Raw genomic sequence first — 20,865 nt, forward strand, 5'->3', positions numbered from 1 at the left:
CCCCCCCCCCTCCGGCGTCTTGTCCGGGTTCTCTACTCTCAACCCAAGGGGAATGCTTTCCGAGGCATTTCCCATCCAGAGGGGTACCCGCCAGGGCCGTCCACTTTCACCGCTATTATTCGCCTTGGCGAAGGAGGCTTTGGCTTCTCTTGTCCGTCAAGACTCTCTCATCTGTGGCTGGACCTGGGATCCAAGTCACACTGACAGGATAGCCCTGTACGCTGATGATGTCCTTTTGTATGTAGCGGACCCGGAAAACTCTGGTCCGCGCTGCTTAGACATTCTTTCAGCGTTCGAACGGGTCTCCGGCCTTCGGCTCAACCCGGCGAAATCTACATTGGTCCCTCTGCACCCATCTCGGGCATGCTTTGATTGGCAAATGAATATTCCCTTACGTATGTAGTCCTTTAAGTACCTGGGCGTGTGGGTCGCCCTCCTTCCGGAGCTCGAATGGGCCCTGAACATTGCGCCCCTGGTCGCCAGAGCCAAGGCGGATCTTAAGAAGTGGCAATCCCTCCCTCTCAACCCCTTAGGCTGCAGTGCCCTTTTTAAAGGTCCTCCCCCGTTTTCTGTATATTCTACAGAACACAACCGCTCACCTCCTGAGCAGTTGGTTCCGGGAGATGGACAGTGTTCTCATTCGTTTTCTGTGGGGTAATGGGAGACCGCAAATGTCCTTAGCACACGGTCGCATCCCTCCCTATGACGGGGGCATGGGGCTCACTAACCTTCACCTCTATTACCTAGCTACACGACTTATCGTGATCCACGACTGGTTCACAGGCGGCTGGTCCGATCCGACGTACCAGGTAGAACTCAGAACCCTGGAAATTTCACAGATCCAGGCTCATCTATACGGGAGTCCAGTGCCGCGGGATCTTCCCTCCATCACTAGGACGGTGTTCTTGGCCTGGCGCACGGCTTTGCGCCAAGTACAATGGGACCAGAAGCTCACCAAGCAGACGCCCCTGTGGAGTGGAGCATGGCTGAGGGAGGTCTCTTCCCTTCGAGACTTCCGTCGTTGGGACCTCGTGGGGATCTCGCTTTTGGGGGACGTCTGGGTGGGGGACCACATCAGAGTTTTTGCAGACCTGCAACAGCGTCACTCTCTCCTTCCCTCACAATTTTACAAATACCTCCAACTTCGCCACGCTCTCCAGGCGCACATCCCCGCTCCCACTGTCCTTCCAGAATTCAGTCCTTTGGAGACTCAGGTGAGGATGGTGAACCTTGGCAGAGGGGGATGGGGGGTGTCACGGATTTACAGATCCCTGGTCAACAATGGTCCCACTTCTCTCGCCAGACCGGTGGGAGGGGTGGTTGGGCCCCCTGGAGGAGGCGGACTGGAGAGATGCCCTTATGGCACCCAAGACCCTGACAACTTCCTCCAAACTTCGTCTTACCCAACTTTACTTCCTTCATACGGCCTACCTCACTCCAGCACGTTTATATAAAGCTAATATGCGGCCCTCCCCATCTTGCGCGCATTGCTCTCACACCTCTGCGGACTTCTTTCACGTGGTCTGGCTATGCCCCGTTATTGAGCCATTCTGGAGGGGAGTGGAAGTGGAGCTCACGAGCGCCCTGGGCTGGGTGGTTCCCCATGATCCGCTGCGCCTGCTGCTGGGGGTGCTGGATGGCCTTGACATATCCCGGGCAGATAAACGCCTGCTGGGAACGGCGGTGGCGGTAGCAAAGCGTGACATTGCCGCATTATGGTCCCAAGCCAAACCACCCCACTGTACAGCACTGGAGGCGGTAAGAGGATTGGTGCGGAGCCCAGGAGGTGCCCCTTTTTGAGGCCAGAGGTTGTCCAGAGATGTTTGGCAGAATATGGGGTAAATGGTTCAATCTACTTCCCCCCCGTTAGGGATCTGAATGGTAGGAGACAGTACATGCAATCACATAATGGTCTATCTATTCTATCAGTGTTCTGGGAGCCTCAGTCTTGATATCTTGCTTGTACTTCACCTGATTAATGTGTTGATCTGCTACCGCTGTAATTTTGTGTTGGCAATGATAACTACAAATGCAATAAAGTTTACTATCAAAAAAATGTTTTTGTCTTTCATGTGAAGCTAAACGGAACAGTTCAGTTAGCCAATTTCTATGATTCAGGCACTTGGCAACCTCCTGGATCTGACGATGCACATCTTTTCCACAGCCAAAAATACTGAAATCCATATCTTCCATTGTGTGTAAATGATGATCACACTGGAGAGTTCATATAGAATAGCAAGCATGGGCCTTGTCACTGCTTGGCGATTAACATCTCCAGCATTTAATCTCATGGTGGTACACCTTGGCAGTAACCCTTGGTATGCAGAAGCAGTGTCCAACACCAGACATGAACTATTTTGAAAGTGCAAAATATCAGTCTGGCCACCCTTTCCCAGTCCATCATGTATCAAAAGCAGACCATTCCTCTGCGCTGTAGTCGTGAGAAATCTTGATTTGACAGCTAAAGTGAGTGGTTTGATCTTACTTATTTAAAAAACAAATATGCGCCATGCAGTCCAGGCACAACACCACTCTTTTGAACCTATGCATCCAGGTAAGTGAGTACTGGGCAATCAGTAAAGCACAGGGGACAAGACCCATCCGCCCTCTAAGCAGTGTGCCTGCTGTACTCTTTCTCCAACACTCGTTTATTCAAGCAATATTCCACAGGTAGAGCAAGGACGATTTAATAATGTCCTCTCATAGCATTTCATCTAATATATGAATAGCTTTTGTATCTCCACCATCAGGCACTAAACTGGGTGACAGAAGGCTGGCAACACGCCTTACGTGGCACCCCCCACAAAACGTCCTTGTGCAAAAAAACCAAATTGCCTCAGATCATCATATGGCTGGTTTTACTTCACAAAAGCCAACCTGAAAGACTAAACTTAAGTCTGAAACGAGAATACTGAACAAAAATTTGTGTCCTGGCAAATCAAACAGTCAGATCCCCTTTCAAAGCACTAGATGACAATTTCCTTTGAAAGTGCACTATGATAAGGCCAAGAGAATTACTAGGCACAAGGAAAAAGCTTCTGGCCTTCGGGCATAGCAGATTCTTTGGCACTGGGGCCTATTAATGTAAGTGACTCACTGTACCCCAATTATGGCTACCTCTTCCATATGGGGTAAGGAGGGCATGCATCAGGGCCGGCAAGACCCTTGCTAGGCAACCCGGTTCGAGTGAAAGCAACTATAAATTCCCCAGGTAGATTAAGTGATATTTATGCTGGACAGGAAAACATACATCTTCACTTAAGTGGATTTGGCCAGAAAATTTAAGTGAAAAAGCTCTAAACAGGATGAAATACATTATTCAGAACTTAAAATATTTTCACAAGTTGGTTGGTCTTTAATGCACTGTGCTGTAATGTGACAGAAATGAGGAATGTTGAAGCTCCACCAAATTCTACCCATTTTAATGGAAAATAAACATTGGGCCTGCTTGTATTGGATTGAAAGTGTGACAGACAGTAAGTGAGGTAATTTATAAAGGAAATCATTTTCAGATAGGTTTGTGATTATGTATTGTGTCAATTATCGGTAAGAGAGATTAAAGTACCTTATCACTCTAGAAGGAGAGCTGGCCATTTGTATCCTTTGGCTCCACTTGAGTGAGGAAAAACGGAATAGGTCACTGTACAGACTACCTTGCAACGATGGGATTTTCATAGTGACTTAAGGCTATACTGTGTGCTTCTTATTAATAGTACAGGTAAATGAGTAGTGTACCATAAAAGTAAATGGGAAGACGCAACTATGCAGTTGCCTTATTTTCAGCAGGTAGATGGATTTTCAAACACTGGCAACATAACTATCTACGGCATAACTTGCAAACTTGAACAAAAAAGAACTGTTTCTAGTTTAGGTTATGTAAAAGCCAGAACTTCAGGAGTGGGTTTTGAAAGAGTATGACACTAAAAAGTAGATCACTTAGATATCCACAGTGAAACAGATTTTCTGCAATGAAATAGAAGAAACTATGCTTGCGATCCCCTTTAATTATTACACTCAATGGAATCAGGAACAGTTCAAATTCACACATTGTAGCATCATGGAATAAAATAATCCCGAACCAGGATTCTAGTTAACAAGACAACTTTTAATGTGCTTAAATTTAGTAAAGAGCAGTTTATCGTAAAAGTAAAATGGTTTTGCAGTAGCTACACAATACGTTAATCAGATAATGTGCTTGCTGTTCATGGATAGCATGTAGAAAACACTTACCATTGCTACCGGTTATCCAAGATCTTTACTTTGGCACCTTTAACTTGTCCTATAGTGCCTTTCATTATAATGCATTGGCTACAACCAAAACAATACACAATTAAAACCAGGCATTAAAAATGGTGGTTTTAATAGTACTGTTCAGTAAGGCCTGTAACCCAACATATTACCTAAATTGTTATATTAAAAGTATACAAGATAATTATACGATTGCAAAGGTTTTGAGCCATTCATTAACGTTACAAATTATCAGAACATTATCAGGTATCACTTTTGGACACCGTGGGGATAAATGCTTGGTGTCAGGCAAGGGAGTTGGCACTGCCAAGGAAGACATATAAACATAGAAAATAAGATTTTTAGGTGCTCCAGAAAATAAGGTAGTTTCTTTTGATTCATTAAGCAAATGCACACATTAACTATTCACAACACAAACACAAATTCATTATTACATTATACTGCTATGAAAAAGTCTCCATTTAGGGTCCACTTTTTTACACAATTTACCCTTAATTCAAAATCAAATAAAAACCTTTGAACTGTAAAACAGCCTCGATTTGAAGATTTAATCAAGGAAAAGACAACTAAAGCTTCCACAAGTATCATATCTAGTATCTTGTCATCGGAGGTCAGAAGTGTGTCTTGGGCACTATCCAGTCTTAACATCCCCACAAAATATACAATGTTGTATCTACTGCAGACCTGATACAACACAAAAAACTGCCACACTATTTAAGGATTTATTTCCCAATTCCTTATGCATACCTGTTTTGGGGGCCCCTGTGGGGAACAATTTTGATTGTATTACCCATTTCCTGCTAATTCAAGCTTGCATGATGCCAAACAGTGCTGAATATATGTTACATTTTAACTGGATCACAAAAACAGTTAAAATAGGTCTTACCCTGAACCCCCAAAACCATTAGATCACCTGTGTAGAGACAAAAATCAAATATAAAGAAAGTTAACTTTCCCGGAGGGCCTTAGAAGGTTGGCGGCCCTGGGCAATGGACCTCTTTGCCCATGTCTTCAAACTTGTCTGGGTATGCCGATCTTTAATTGCACGCAAAATAGTACAATGTGTTTATGCGCCTGCTATGTATGTGTGTACACACTTTGCAAAGCGCCCAGACACTGGATGCACACTTTTATTGTAGTATAATTACAGCTCATTATTTCTACATATCTATAGTAACTTTTCACCTACTCCTGTTATTGCTTGAGGTTTGCCACAGGCTTGTAGTGCGTGAAGAGTCCCTTGCTGGGTCCATAGCCACCCCTGGCACTCATCTGAGACATTCACGTTAAATGCAGAAGAGGCCTTCCTCCCTGCAATGTTTGGACCGTGTGGTGTCTGTGCACCAGAGCAGCTCTTACCCTTGTCCCTTGTTTTTAGCCTCCTGTCTATGTTTACTGACATCCCAGACTGAGGCAAGGGTGGGGGACCTCTGCTGGGGTCTGAAAGGAGTCCTAATTCGAGGTGCACAGCTTTGGAATGAACCACGTGAGATTACCAGTTGGGTGATCGGGTGCCTAAAGCCAGTGTGGCATCTTGTGGGTACCTAAATCCTCATTAGACCTCTGCACCCTGCCTTTAAACTTGCTACAACATTAAACTTAATTAATTAATTAATTAATTAAATAAATAAATAAAACTTGCTACAACATTTAGTGACCAAACTGTCTCCAGATTAGACAACTGGTGGGGCCTCCTCTCCGTTCACTCCCTGGACTCCTGGACTCACGCTGGTACTTTGGTTTTAAAGTATCGAGAACTTTTTGGTGGCTGGAGGGAGATGGCAAGCTGAATGGTCCACCAAGGCATATGTACAAAGTCTTAAAGGCTAACAAAATAGGGCAATCTTGGCATTTGATTGACTCTACTCCAGCCATGTATGCCCCTCTAAGGCACCAGCTCTTCCAGAAAGCATCTAGACACCCGCCCGTTGATTGGGCTCTGTTCCGTGCCATGAAGGGCACTGCATGGTCACTTGGTGAATGGGCAGCTATTATTTGCCTTGTTCCATTCACAGCAAGCTGGAGTAGATTCAGGGAAGCTTCTGGCCTGAACCTCCTGAAGTGTGAATGTCATCTTGAGCTTGTAACCTACCCTTTACCTTTACTAAGAGGGTTTCGGCAAGGATTACTACTCCCGCAGTCATGGAGTCAAACTACCATCATCATTCCCTTATAAAAAGAAGGATACCATTAATCCTAACTCATACTGCCCAATTTCATTCATTTACATAGACTTAAAAATGTACTCAATGATTACGTCAATACATCGGAGCTGGATTATTGCTCAGGTAGTAACGCCATGGCTGCATGGCTTTGTACCTGTCAGAGGAGCAAATAATCATATAAATTGGGCACTTTGATGTAAAAGTTGGAGGCAGTACTCCTTTGGCAAGGACAATGCTCAATGCAGAAAAAGCAATCAACAGGGTTACACTGCTATGGAAGTGATCGGGCTTGGGTCACATTTTTATAAATCAAATAGATTCTCTGTGGGTGAGACTCTGCAAGACTCCCCCTTACTGTTTGATATTTATCTCAAACCATTAATTCACAATTTATTGGACAACAAGAGGATACAGATGGCATATTATAATGGTCATGTGACAAAGATTCTAGCATATGCTGATGACATTGCCATAATGACTACAACGGCTGAAACATCCTTTAAGGAAATAGAACATAAGGAGATTAGCAAACGATGTATTAAAACTCACACTTCCAGGAAGGTGGAAAATGCAATATATCTATGGGTTAACAAGACCATCAATGTGAAAAAATTGGATTTCTGACCTATGATCTATTGATCTTTATGACTCAAAAAAAGGTTAAAAAATGCAATAGTTAACATCTTACTCTCATCGAATGCAAAACTCTTTCTAATCCTTCTTCTATATACGAATTATATCTTGGTAAACAACTTTTTAACTAGCTTTTCAGAGTGAAGCTATCATAAAGAAGACCAATTTAAATTAGTTCAAACAGCCATTAAGTTAATATTGCCATCTATAATTATTTTACTCTACTTTGGAAATCAACATTATTCCCAACAATTTGTCGTGATGGCTTTTCCAATGTATGGGCAACGCTGGTATCAGAAGGCTAGACGAAATATGCACTGTTAATACAATGTATTCTTTCTCTTACAAGAAAAGTATCCGCTTTTTCAAAAGCAATTTTTTTTTATATATTAACAAACTAGGGATTATATATAATTTGGATAAAACAACTCAACATGGAATACTGTAAATTTCTGGATACAATGAACAATAGTAAAGTAAAAAAAACAAAATCAGGGCTTATTATGAGACTTTTTCCTAAACCGAGACGGATGATATAGAAGTTCAGGTAGAGAGTTGGAACAAAAAACTGAATATAAACGATCAAATACAAAGCTTTTGAGAATATATTCATTTAAAGGGAATTTGCTTCAGCACCCTTTTAACTTAACAATTCAGCATTACAAAACTTTATATAAACTTTATTACATTCCTGTTAAACTATTTAGGTGGGGTCATCGGGCTGATGCCAACTACCCTTGTTATCAAGAGCCAGCTGCGGACATCGTACACACGTTTGCTAACTGTTCTAAACTGCAGGCATACTGGAATGAAATCTTTGGTTTTATGGAAACATTGCTTCATAAGCAGATTGTCCCAACCTCAGAATTAACCATGACTGGTATAGATAACACAGTTTACGGCTTAACTGCACATCGCAACTCACTGTTTGTGGCCATAGTTATTGCCCATATTTGCGTAGCCTCAGCATGGCTGGATGCTGTAACTCCAACATTTCAGCATTGGCAAGTCTGTTATCTATCTACCTTTCATTTGGAAACATCAATTTATATATGCAGGGGGAAGTCGGCATGAAAAAGGGTAAATGATACTCGTGCCCTCTAGAACAGTGGATTGATCAATTATAGTTTAATGTATGACTAAATATATACATATTGTTATCCATTATTATTATGGTGCCCATTAGCAGGTATGCTGCTCCAACAGCCTTAGCTCAACCTTTGGATTTTAATGTTCTGAATTGCTCTGAATTTTAATTCTTATTTTCCATGCCACTTACTTGTTACATCCCTACGCACTGCGTTTCCACGCCTTCCTTGGTCCGGCGTGGCATCTGCCGACTGAGTGGCGGGAAGGCGGAACTTTCTCCTCCATCCTGCACTTCCTGCCCGGTTAGCAGGCTAGTCTTTTGCAGGGTTAGGCACATAAAAAGAAATGGCTGGTGGGACGCGCCGCAGGTGCGCCAATGGCAAGCCTTTTTGTGCCCGTCCGGAGCCAGGGACCCTTATACTTTTCAGCCAGATCCAGAGACCAAGGGCAGGCCTTACACTACAGCATTTCTGTTATCACTGCAACCAATAATTTCGGTCAGATCACTGATCCTGGGGCTGGTTCGCGGACCTGTAACTGCAGTAAGTTTGCCTGCTCTAGTTCTCCTAATGTAGGGATCGCTTAAGCGGCCCAACACAGTTCTCTAAAGAATGCAGATATTGATGACCTTCTTGAGGTAAGGTCTTCTGTTCATTGCCACCCTACTAAAACTTCATTTGTTTTAGTTTAAATTGTTGCTCACTTCCTGAACAACAGCAACATGCATTCAATTTTCTTTGTGACTACAAATCTGATGCATTATTTCTTATTGAGACCTAGCTTCATTCAGGCTCACCGTCGGATATGATTGCGGCCTTGTCAGTTAACTTTTCCCTGGTTAAAAGACAGACAGCTCAAACTTGGTGGAGGATTTGCTACTATTTGAATAAAGAATATACTTGATGAACTTCTAATTACGGACTGTGAAGCTTTGACATTTACACTTACTTCGATGACCAAATTCACATTTTCTGGGGCGCCGATTTACCGCTCCCCTGGATACCCTGGAAAATGGTGCACCTCTTTACCAGAACTTCTGCCCCCCCCATATCTTATGTACTTCTAATTTTGCTCTGCTTGGAACCTCAATCTGCATCTAGAGGATCTGGATAACATTCGCACCAGATCCTTCATCGAGGACTTGGGTGTCCTTGATCTGACACTGTGCAATGCGTCACCCATGCACATCGCGGGGCACCTCTTAGATCCCATTTTCTCGAATATCAAGAGTTTACTGACAGACCCTCTTTTTCCACTATGTTGGTCAGATCATCTTGCAGTACCATTTAAGATTAGGGTGGCCTCTTCTTTCCCCCCCATCGCACGGCCTTCCCAGAAATTTAAAGCTAGGAACTGGTCTAAGTTGAACCGCGTAGCACTCAAGCAGCTTCTCAGCACTATGCCCATCCTCCTACAACATTTAGATTCGGATCAAACCATTATCTATAATTGGTTGGAGGAGGCAATTGATACAGCTCTTCCTGAGTCCACTAAAGGTGTGGCTCGAACCTACCCTCCTGCCCCTTGGTTCTCTGAGTCACATAGATCCGACAAGAAACACTGCAAGGTTTTGGAAATACGCTGGCAAACGTCGTCGCTGCAGATACTAAGTCAGAATGTAGAGAATCACAAAGCTTACCAATCTTCTTGTAAGTCTGCCCGTGCTTTTTATTATACAGCTAAAATCACTAAGGCCCACGATTGCCAGAAGACCCTTTTTAAAGTGGTGAAAGAACTCTCGGATGTCAGTAACACCTTGCCCAAGCATTCTCTTTCCCAACAACAATGTGATGAATTAGCTCTCTTCTTCCATTCACAAAGTGGAAAGTATTCACTCTCAGCTGGCAAAAGACTTGCTGCTGCTAGCGGCTAACTCCAATGACTATCTCCCTGGTAGACAAAAAAAGTAATGCCCAAATACTTGGCATCTAATACCGAATGTACTGCTAACGTCAGCGAATGGGCTCCTCTGGACTTATCCTTTGTTGGTACCTTGCAATCAACTAGATCTGGCTCGCCACTGGGCTCGCTTTCCCCAGATAAGCTTTGCCTGGTGGACCCTCCTATCTTGATGTCAATTATGGAGGTTATAAATACATCTTTAGAAGAGGGGTGGTACCCCAGAGATGGAGGCATGCAATTGTCTTCAGCAATGAATCCACCCTTCTTCGTGTGAGAGAACATCTCAGACAATACCTGGATGGGGGAGGCACTGCTGCGCTTATGCTATTGGACTTGGGTGCAGCAATCAACAGTGTCCCACTGTATCCTGGTTCATAGGCTGGAGTGAATAGACATATCAGATTCAGCCCTCGGGTGGCTTATCTCCTTCTTAAAGAACCGTAGGTTTCAAGTTTCTTCATCCAACGTGAAGTCCCAAACACAAGCCTCGACTTCTGGTGTCCCGTAGGGATCCATTCAAAGCCCCTTACTGTTTAACATCTATGTACGCCCTCTGGCGAACCTAATAAAGAGTTGTGGACTCCCCCTTTTTTAATTCTTCAATGATACCCATATCATCTTCTCCTTTTCTTCAGCACCGAGAAATGATCCATCTTTTGTGCATCAGGATATGACAAAAATTGCAGCTTGGTTGAATCAAAACTCTCAAACTTAACAGTGACAAGACCGAGGTCCTAGTTTTAGGTAACAAGTCCTCCGTTTGGGCTGTCAAACACTGGCCAGAATTGCTAGGGACCCTTCACACTCCAGTATCTAGGGTAAACAACCAGGGATTTCTTTTTGATGATAAGCTCTCTAAGAAGCCGCAGCTAGCTAAGGTAACTGCCACTTGCAGTTCTTAAATGCCTGAAAAGGATTGTGTTGCTTATTCCGCTAGCGGCATAGAGTACCGTTATTCGGGCACTGGTTATTTCCCGCCTGGACTACGGCAATGTGCTGTATTTAGGCACTGATAAGTTGTCTATACAGCACCTGCAAACTGTCCAGAACGCCGCTACCAGACTGCTTTATCACTTACCCAGATATGTTTCTGTTTCTCACTTCCTAAAAGAACTTCATTGGCTTAAGGTGGCCAAGCACATTGAATTCAAAGTATTGTGCTACGTGTTCAAGGCCAAATTTGACCTGGACCCACGTTACTTTCAGGAACTAGTATCTCCCCATCAGCCTACTCGTCTACCAAGATCCTCAACCCAGGCCCTGTTCGGTGTCCCCAGGTTTCGTTTAATGCGTATGAAGGGCCATTCCTTGGCCTACCTCGGTCCTACTAAGCTCTGGAACTTGTTACTGGACGACTTGAGAAACTGTAAATCATTTCTCACCTTCCATAGAATGCCGAAAATGTGGATATTCTGACTGCATTATTGGAACAGCTACTCTGCGACCGCCTTGCGCCGGGAAACCCTTCGGGGTAGCTGTGCGCACTACAAGTTGCTAATAATAATAATCCAGGACTACTGTGTGTATTGAAGTTGTCTTTTTAAATCATCAATTATGTATTTAATGTGCAGTGATTTTGTACTTTCCACTTCCAAAAACACTAAAACCAAAATAAAAACACATGTAACCCTGTATCAACCCTCCACTAGCTGTGGAAGCCTGGGTGTGCTAATGCGGAGCCTTGATACTGGCGTTGGCACTTTAAAAATCCAAATGGTTGATTCTATTGTTCAATAAAATGTCCTTTTCAGTCCCTATGGTCTACACAAGACACAGAAGAAGGCTTGGCTAGATGGGGGCATTTAACGTGGAGATGGAGTTCAACCACTGCCTCTTAGGAAAAAGTCAAAGGGATTTGGTATTGTTATCAAAGTATAAATTCTACTCCACACACAATTTCATGGAAGATCTCAGGATGGTGAAGATGGCTCTCCTTTTCTATTCACAGCATCAGCATTATTTACATTAAAGGTAGCCTTTAAAAAATGTACAGCTTTGTTTTGCTAGAAGCAGTACTTTTGATGAACTTTGTTTCCAAAAGATAACACTTTCACTATTTCTGCCTCAAAAGAGCAACAAATTGTTTCATTTTGAGTCACCTGTAAATCCCGGAGTACGAGCTGCCAGTTTTCTTGCCAGTGCATTGTTATCAATACTTTCGTCTAATTTTAGAGGTTTCAGATGTACCTTGAAGATGGATGCTCTACCTTTAATATCTGGAGGTCCTAGTAAGCGGGAGGAAAAAGGTTAAAAATGAATGAGGAGTATAACCAACTAAACACCACATCGAATTATGAACTGGACTGGATTATAGGCTACTATGATGCTTATTACTACTACAAAGGAGCAGAAATGTGAGAAAAGTGACATTTTTGTTAAATTGTCTATTTCTGCAGGAGTACTATACACTGGGTTGTCAAAACAATGCAATCAAATAGAGAGAATTTAATATTGAAAAATCCTTATGCTGAATAACATGTATGGGGGAGTGACCAGGATAATTTCCTATGTGAGGCAGAAAATTGGTACAACAAAGAAGGCTGATGGTACAAGCCCTGTCTGGAAAAGAGCATAAGTATATCTGCAAAAGATTTGCCTCTCAACAGTGGCACAGGAAATCCAGTACCAGAAAGTGAGAAAGAACAAAAAGAAGATAAAAGTGTGCATCACACTGATGCAATCTGAGACAGTTTCATAATTCTGCTGTGCAATATTTTAAAATACGAACTTAATACAGTGCATTATTATAATACAGTGTATTATTATAACTCAGATACTATTTCACCGATTCACTCAGTGTGTTCATCTGACATACCTTTAAGATTCAACAGTACAACAGTAGATATTAAAAGTTACCTATGAAAATCTGACGATCAAAGCGGCCAGGTCTCATTAATGCTGGATCCAGGATGTCTGGTCGATTAGTGCCAGCAAGCACCACAACATTTGTGCTGGTGTTAAAACCTGTGCATAAAAATGTAATGTTAACCACGGTCTCACAGCTCATCTTCTCTTTATACCAAGATCTTTTCAATTTCTATGTAGAAGCTATAGAACCACATATAGGTTAGTTACAGGTGAGAACTCTGCATTCACGTCCAGGTCCAAACCCCTTTGTGCATCTCCAAATTCTTTACCCTGGGTTCCAGTATACAGTATATACATGTTAGATTCTAGAGTTTTAACATGATAGGACTTGTGAGGATCAAAAGACATGGAAGAATGGTTGGTAAATGAAGACAAACCACAAAGAACAGATTATCTTTTTCTAACTCTTATTTCTTGCCTTGTACATTGCCATCTTATGGCATGATTGCAAGTGACTATCCACCAAGTGACTTGAGCCTATGTATAAGGGACATCCTTTAGGGGGGGTAAAGTAGGAAAAATGATGCCTCTGGAGCTTATGAGCTTCTGATGTTGCTGTTTTTGTGTGAATACATTTTGTGACATCGGAAGCGGCCCACAGTTACTTACAAACCATACTTCGCATTTGCTGAAATTGTTAGCAAGTTTGAACACCACAATCATGCCAGTCTCCCAGGTCACCAGTTTTTCAAGTTTAAATACATAGAAAGTGCATCATAAGTAAAAAACCAAAAGAAACAAAGAGTGGGAAAAAGAAGATTATCAAAGTAGAAAAAGGAAAAGAAATCATAGCCCAAATAATGAAACAAAATCAGCCCAATAGACATTTTGGGCAAGGGGCCAGAATATACCCTCATGCAATACTAATTCATTGAAGCAAATTAAACTTTTGAAACCAAAAACAACAAAATAGTACAGTTCAAAAGGAGGTGAGCATCCATATGACGAGATCAGGCTTAGTTGTATGCACGGTAAGACGATACATATAACATGAATTACAACCAGTACAATTTGGAATAAGCATTGCATGTTCAGCAACAGTAGTCACATCAGAGTTCCTAACAAGCAATAAGTTAAAGCATATGGTGATGTCAGTAATATGTAACAGTCAGTAAATATATGTAAATTGTATAAAATTATGCATACAAGATTCAGGTGGTGTATGGATAGTCCAGGGTTTTTCACAGATATGTCAAGTGGTCCAATCATGGTATATGTATTGAATTCAGAGAGCAAATGCAATAGGGAAGGGGAGAAATGAAGGTTGTATGTCATTTCAACGTGTGGTTTTACCACGCATGGCTTTAAAACGCTAATATCACCACGCATACTGTTAGTATGCATGTAGTATGTATACGTTTGTATTTACTCTAATGAAAAAGTACTCCACTACGCAAACAACTAGCACACAAACATTCACCACACATACCATAACATCATTTAAAAAAAAATTAATTTGATGTCTAATTTACTCTTGTTCTTCTGTTGTAATGAAAAACATGAGAACACACTAAGTATTGAAGAGGAGCTCACAGGAATGAGAATTGGCTCACAGAAATTAGGGGAGGCTCGCGGGAATGAGGGACAGTTTAACGGAATGAAGAGGAGCTCGCATGAATGAGGGGGGAAGCTTGCGCAAATGAGAGGCAGTTCACAGGAATAAGGGACGGGTCCACTTAAAGGATTAAAGAGCAGTTTACAGGAATCAGGGGTGGTTCACAGAACTACGGATAAAAAGAGGATACAAGTGTTTAGTAGAAGCTACATGACACATGAAAACACTAAAAGGCATACAACAGCAGACACGCAAAGACAATGGCGGATCGAGGGGGAGCGTGGCGCGAGCCGGGCTCCCCGTGGGTGTTTTCGCACAAATGGAAAAGGCCACAGGTGCGGAGAGGTGCCGATTAGTAGACGGCGCGTGCCTAAGGTGAAGCTATAAATATAAGGTGTTTGGGCGGGAAGACACTTGCAGTGGCGGTTTTCAGGGCGGTAGAATTTTTTTTTGTCGACTCACCCAATTTTTATTAAATTTGATTTAGGATTGTTAGTAGTAGGTTTTTTTATAGGGAATTCCTTTTACATAGAACATTTTCACCACTATAAGACAGGTATGTTTTTTCCTTTAGTTAGATTGTAGGCAGATTTTTTGGGGGGAGGGTGGACAGTCTGGAGCGGGCTTATCCATCTCTGGGGAGGGGGAGGGGGGGTGGAGTACAGGACAGAGGAGAGGGGAAGAGAAATGATGGGGTTTTTCAATAACATGAATGCAATTCGTTAAGGATGTTTGATTACCATGGGGTTTCCGTGTTCTCAAAGCTATGTTGTTTTAGTTGGGGAATTTTTTGAATCATTTTAAGGTTTTGTTGATATTTGACATGGATTCATAAATGCACCTGTCTTGATAAAGTGGCCTTTTTTTGCTAAAACAAAAGAAGCAGTGGGCTGTGAATTATTGTGCTATATAAAGTAGTCAACGCGACCCACGAAAAACACTAAATGGCATACAACAGCAGACATGCAAAGACAATAGGAAGTAGTCACAACCTGCTGAAGGACTTTTAGAAGCTGAGCCAGTTCACTTCCATGATAAGGAGATTTGACGCCTGTTATTCTGTTGAACAGCAAGCACTAGGGGAGTCAAGCAAGGAGATGGATGTCCATTTCTACTATCCTTGTACTATTGCACTAGCCCCCCAGATGCACATAGCGCAATTATTTCAATAAAGAATCTTCTAATCCGCACTGAGATAGAAATAAAGAGAAACACTACATAGAGAAACACTGCCACCTACTGTTCAAATGTGTGGTAAAGGCTTTTGCTGTTAAGACTTGCTTGGAAACAATCTATTCGAAGTTAAAAAAAAAATGCGTGGTAAATGTACTCCGAAGTAAAAACTTCGGAATAAAGGCAGTTTCTCGAAACAACAAACAAACAAAAAAAAACCAATGTAATGGTATGTGTGGTGAATGTTTGCATGCTAGTGGTTTGCGTAGTGGAGTATTTTTTCATTAGAGTAAATACAAACGCGAACTAACGATATGCGTGGCAATATTAGCGTTGTAAAGCCATGCATGGTAAACGAAAGGCAGCTTAGTTATTGCGCCTTGTGAGATCTGCATATACAGAGCTATCAAACTGTGGAGTTTGAAAGGTGCAAAGAGGCTTCTCAATTAGTGGATGCAAATCATCATAGTGGAGAGGAAGGGGTCCCCATAGAGTCCTTTGTGACTGAGCCAGAGGCAAGCGTACCATGAAGTCAGAGTAGAGAGAGAAGTAAAACATGCCCAGCAAAGTTCGGCATTAGTATGAGATGGAGCTGAAGGTGCCAGTGATAGAGGGTATGCTGGGCTAACCTCGACTGATGTCATAAACGTTAAATATGAGAAAACAAAAAGGAAAATATCAGGAGCAGCAAGTGCATGTAGGAGCGGTGGGGCAAGATTCGACATACGACGGAAAATGAATTATTTAATTTTCCCTCGTCATAGTCTGTCCAATCCCCACGCCCCCCACCACACCCCACCGCTCTTACCTGCACGGGCCGCTCTTGGAAAATACCATAGGTGGTGTAATACAGTAGGGCTCACGCATAGGTAATTGTGTAAAGTATTAACCTGTATGGAACAATTGATCAGTAACACATTCTAAAACTAGGTCGCAGCTTAAACAGAAGTAATGCAGCGTTAGGATACTCACATGTGAGAGCAATTTAGTGTGCCGTCCCCAATAATTGGGAGGAGCGTAAATACGGTCCTGGGCTATAAAAGAAATAAAACATAACAAGCATGTAGAACCTGAGTGTACAAAAGAGGTGCGGGGTTGGTGGTTTCAAGGGTCTGATAAAACCAAAAGGGTGGTCCTGTGGTCTAGGTTTTAAATCATACCTAGAGTGCGAAGAGTATGTCGGCAAGGTTGGTCGTTAGTAGGTCTTTGCAGTCTCTATAGGTGCAGCTTGGAGTGTGACGTTAAGGTAGTGAACATGCCGGAAGTGCTCCTATGATTCAAAAGAATGAATGATTGAAATAATTTAATAAAGCGCGCAATTACCCGAAGGGGTCTTAGCGCTACAAAAGGACCATAAAAACCTCCCGCTAGATGAGAAACACTTTGTAGTCAGCCCCTATTTGGTACAAACAAGAGCAGGGGACCGCAATGGGATCGAAATTTGCGCCTTCATACGCCAACCTCTACATGGGGTGGGTAGAGCGCACCCATGCATGGTCCAGAGCGGCCTCAGAATGGACCAAACATATCCAATTCTGGGGCAGCTATATTGATGATATCATCATCATCTAGACAGGAACTGGCACTGAATTGAAGGAATACTACAATTTTCTCAATGACAACACTCTCAATGTCTCCTTTACCCTTGAAATGTCCCAAACTAAAATACTTTTTCTAGACTTAGAACTATATGTTCAAGGTGGTACAATTCATAGCACACTGCACAGGAAGGAAACAGCTGTTAATAGCATCCAGCATTACACTAGCTCACATCCTCCCTCCACCAAGAAAGCCATCCCTTATGGGGAGCTACTGCGCATCCGCAGAAATTGTAGCGAGGCGGCAAACGTTGCTACACACTCCAGTATAGCTACAGACAGACTCAAAAGAAGAGGCTATGATCCACACATACTTGACACCGCTGGCACTAAGGTCCAGACCACTAAGAGAGAGGACACATTGAAATGTAACAAAAAGAGCCGTAATCAGGATGTCCAGAGACTTTCGTTCATTACCACCTACTCTACATTAAATCATGAGGTATTTAAGTCCCTGGGTAAACACTGGGCCTTACAAAAAGGGGTACCTGGAATTAACAACATGATCACTGAAAGGCCCTCAATGACATTCAAGAGAAGTAAGATGATTAGAGATGTTCTATGTCCAAGCTACACCTTACAGAACAAACCTAAACAAGGGACTTGGCTTACCAAGCCTAAAGGTTTCAACACATGCAGCACCTGCAACATCTGCCACCTGGGTTGCAACAGAATGACGACGTTCAGTTACAACACCAGCACCAAGCACAAGATTCAACATTTCATTAACTGTCTCACCAGCTTTGTTCAAGAATAACCGCTGCACATTAGTCACACAATGATGCAATATTATTAAGCATGTCGAATTGCTTTTACTGTAATGTCACCTCAGTTAGATATTAAAGGGTTGCGTCTTTGTTCACCTTTTAATCATTTGGCTTTCAATGCGGTATGCTCTGACCTACACTTCAATTAATACCATTAGCTAGGTTTGCCTACATCGCTGCCTATTGCAAGTCATTGAGGTTGTTTCTGTGTTTTCCCTCTTCCAGTCAGGTCTATTTTCATTAGCTCTGTGCTGACTACCGTGTTTAGCCACTTGCGTAGAGGTTTACTATACCTCTCTTTCTGTCAGCTCTCTTTTTATTAGCTCTGAGCCTACAACCGTGTTTAGTCTTTTGCGTAGAGGTTTCACTATACCTCTCTATATATTTTATTGTTCGAAACAAGTATTTTACGTTTTTTCGTGCGGAGGTGCACACCGGCAGCGAGTATTTTTGTATCTCAGTTGTGCGGTCTAGTGCTCAAGGGACTCGCTTTCTAGCGCCGTCTCGGAATCCAGAAGTGAGGAGATACCTCACTTCCTGTGGCACAGTCTAGTTTCTTATCTCGCCGGTAATTGACAGATGCCTCATAGAAGCATTGGCGGGCTCTTGCCACTTTCCACTTATGGTGCTGGTCTAAAGCAGGTTTTTTGCGGACACGGCTCTAACGTACCTATGCGGTTAATACCGTTTGAAGCAAGTCATCACCCCTTTCTTCCTAACGTTTCGCTTGTGCTTAATTTACTGGCGTAACTCGCTTAATCGGCTACCAGTTGGAAGTTGGGTTCCAGCGAGTCATTAGCTCATTTTTTAGGTCTTGCCTGACCCAGCGCATGCGCTGGTCTGGCGAGACTTTTAGTGAGGGCTCAAAAAAGCTACCATGGCCAGCCTAGAGCTACAGTGCATGTGCGCGGGCGCGCGCTTAGGAGCAGAGGCACCATATGGCAAACCTCACCATGCTCATTAAGCGCCCGCAATCACTTTCACTTTTGCCGCGATCACTTTCGCGGCGCCCCTTTGATGTCCTCGTTCAAAGAACATCAAACATCAAAGAACATGTTGTTGTGTTAATGCTTTTCTGCGCCCGTTTGACTAACAATGTGCTTTCTCTTTACCCAAACTTGATGTTTGTGTTCCTTTATTTTGATATGCTTTCAGTATTACTGTCACACACACACAACCACACAACCACAACCGCGCACACAACCATAACCACACACCCACCCACAACCACACCCACACAAACAACCACACACAAACACCAAATACACACACAACCACACCCACACACACACACACACAGCCACAACCACCCCCACAAAACGACAACCACACACACCCACACACCCACAACCACACCCAACCACACACACACAACCACACACACACACAACCACACCCACACCACCACACCACCACCACACACACACCACACACACACACCACCACACCCACAACCACACCCAACCACACCCGCAACTGCACCCACACACAACCACAACCAACCACAAACACAACCACACCCACACACACAACCACACACACACACCACAACCACACACCCCCACACACAGCCACCCACCCAACCACACACACATGCTCATTAAGCACCTGCGATCACTTTCACTTTTGCCGCGATCACTTTTGCGGCGCCCCTTTGATGTTCTCGTTCAAAGAACATCAAACATCAAAGAACATGTTGTGTTAATGCTTTGCTGCGCCCGTTTGACTTACAATGTGCTTTCTCTTTACACAAACTCGAGGTTTGTGTTCCTTTATTTTGATATGCTTTTAGTATTACTGTCACACACACAACCACACACAGAACCACAACCAAACAAACACAACCACACACACACCCACACAACCACAGCCACACCCACAAAACAACCACACCCAACCACACCCACACCACCACAACCACATACAACCACACTACCACAACCACACACCTAACACAACCACACCCACACACAACCACACCCACAACCACACCCACCCAACCACCACACACACACAACCACACAAACCACAACCACACACACACAATCACAACCACACACATGCTCATTAAGCACCTACGATCACTTTCACTTTTGCCGCGATCACTTTCGCGGCGCACCTTTGATGTTCTCGTTCAAATAACATCAAACATCAAAGAACAAGTTGTTGTGTTAATGCTTTGCTGCGCCCGTTTGACTTACAATGTGCTTTCTCTTTCCACAAACTCGATGTTTGTGTTCCTTTATTTTGATATGCTTTTAGTATTACTGTCACACACACAACCACAAACACACACCCACACCACTACACCCAACCACACAAACACAACCACACACACCACCACACCCACCCACACATCCAACCACACACACCACACTCACCTCACCCACAATCACACACACCACACAACCACACCCACAAAACCAAACAACCACACCCACAACCACACACACCCACACAACCACATAGAACCACAACCACACACAACCACATGCCCACACCCACAACCACACACAACCACACATCCACACCCACATCCACAACCAACCACACATCCACACCCACACACACAACCGCACCCACAACCACACCTACACAACCACACCCACACACCCAACCACACAATCCACAACCCCACCCATACACACACCCACAACCGCACCAACACCACACATACAACCACACACACCACACATACAACCACAACTGCACCCACACACAACACCACACATACAACCACAACTGTACCCACACACAACCACACACACACACCCAACTGCACAACCACACACACACCACACCCAACCACACATCCACACCCAACCACACATCCACAACCGCACCCACACAACCACAACCACACACAA

At 43.3% G+C, this 20,865-nt stretch overlaps 1 protein-coding gene across 1 annotated transcript in view; it reads right to left on the bottom strand.

The window, feature by feature from the left end:
- LOC146776379 (mitochondrial inner membrane m-AAA protease component AFG3L1-like) overlaps nucleotides 1-20,865 on the bottom strand; it is a 327,798-nt gene that overhangs the window by 91,631 nt on the left and 215,302 nt on the right. Inside the window, exons 11-12 of the mRNA XM_085639724.1 lie at nucleotides 12,894-13,001; nucleotides 12,137-12,262 (exon numbers count right to left, since the gene is read on the bottom strand). Of these exons, the coding sequence (XP_085495850.1) occupies nucleotides 12,137-12,262; nucleotides 12,894-13,001 (234 nt within the window). The remainder of the gene's footprint in view (nucleotides 1-12,136; nucleotides 12,263-12,893; nucleotides 13,002-20,865) is intronic.

The sequence above is a fragment of the Triturus cristatus genome, chromosome 12 (assembly GCF_964204655.1).
Source record: "Triturus cristatus chromosome 12, aTriCri1.1, whole genome shotgun sequence".
Taxonomy (NCBI): domain Eukaryota; kingdom Metazoa; phylum Chordata; class Amphibia; order Caudata; family Salamandridae; genus Triturus; species Triturus cristatus.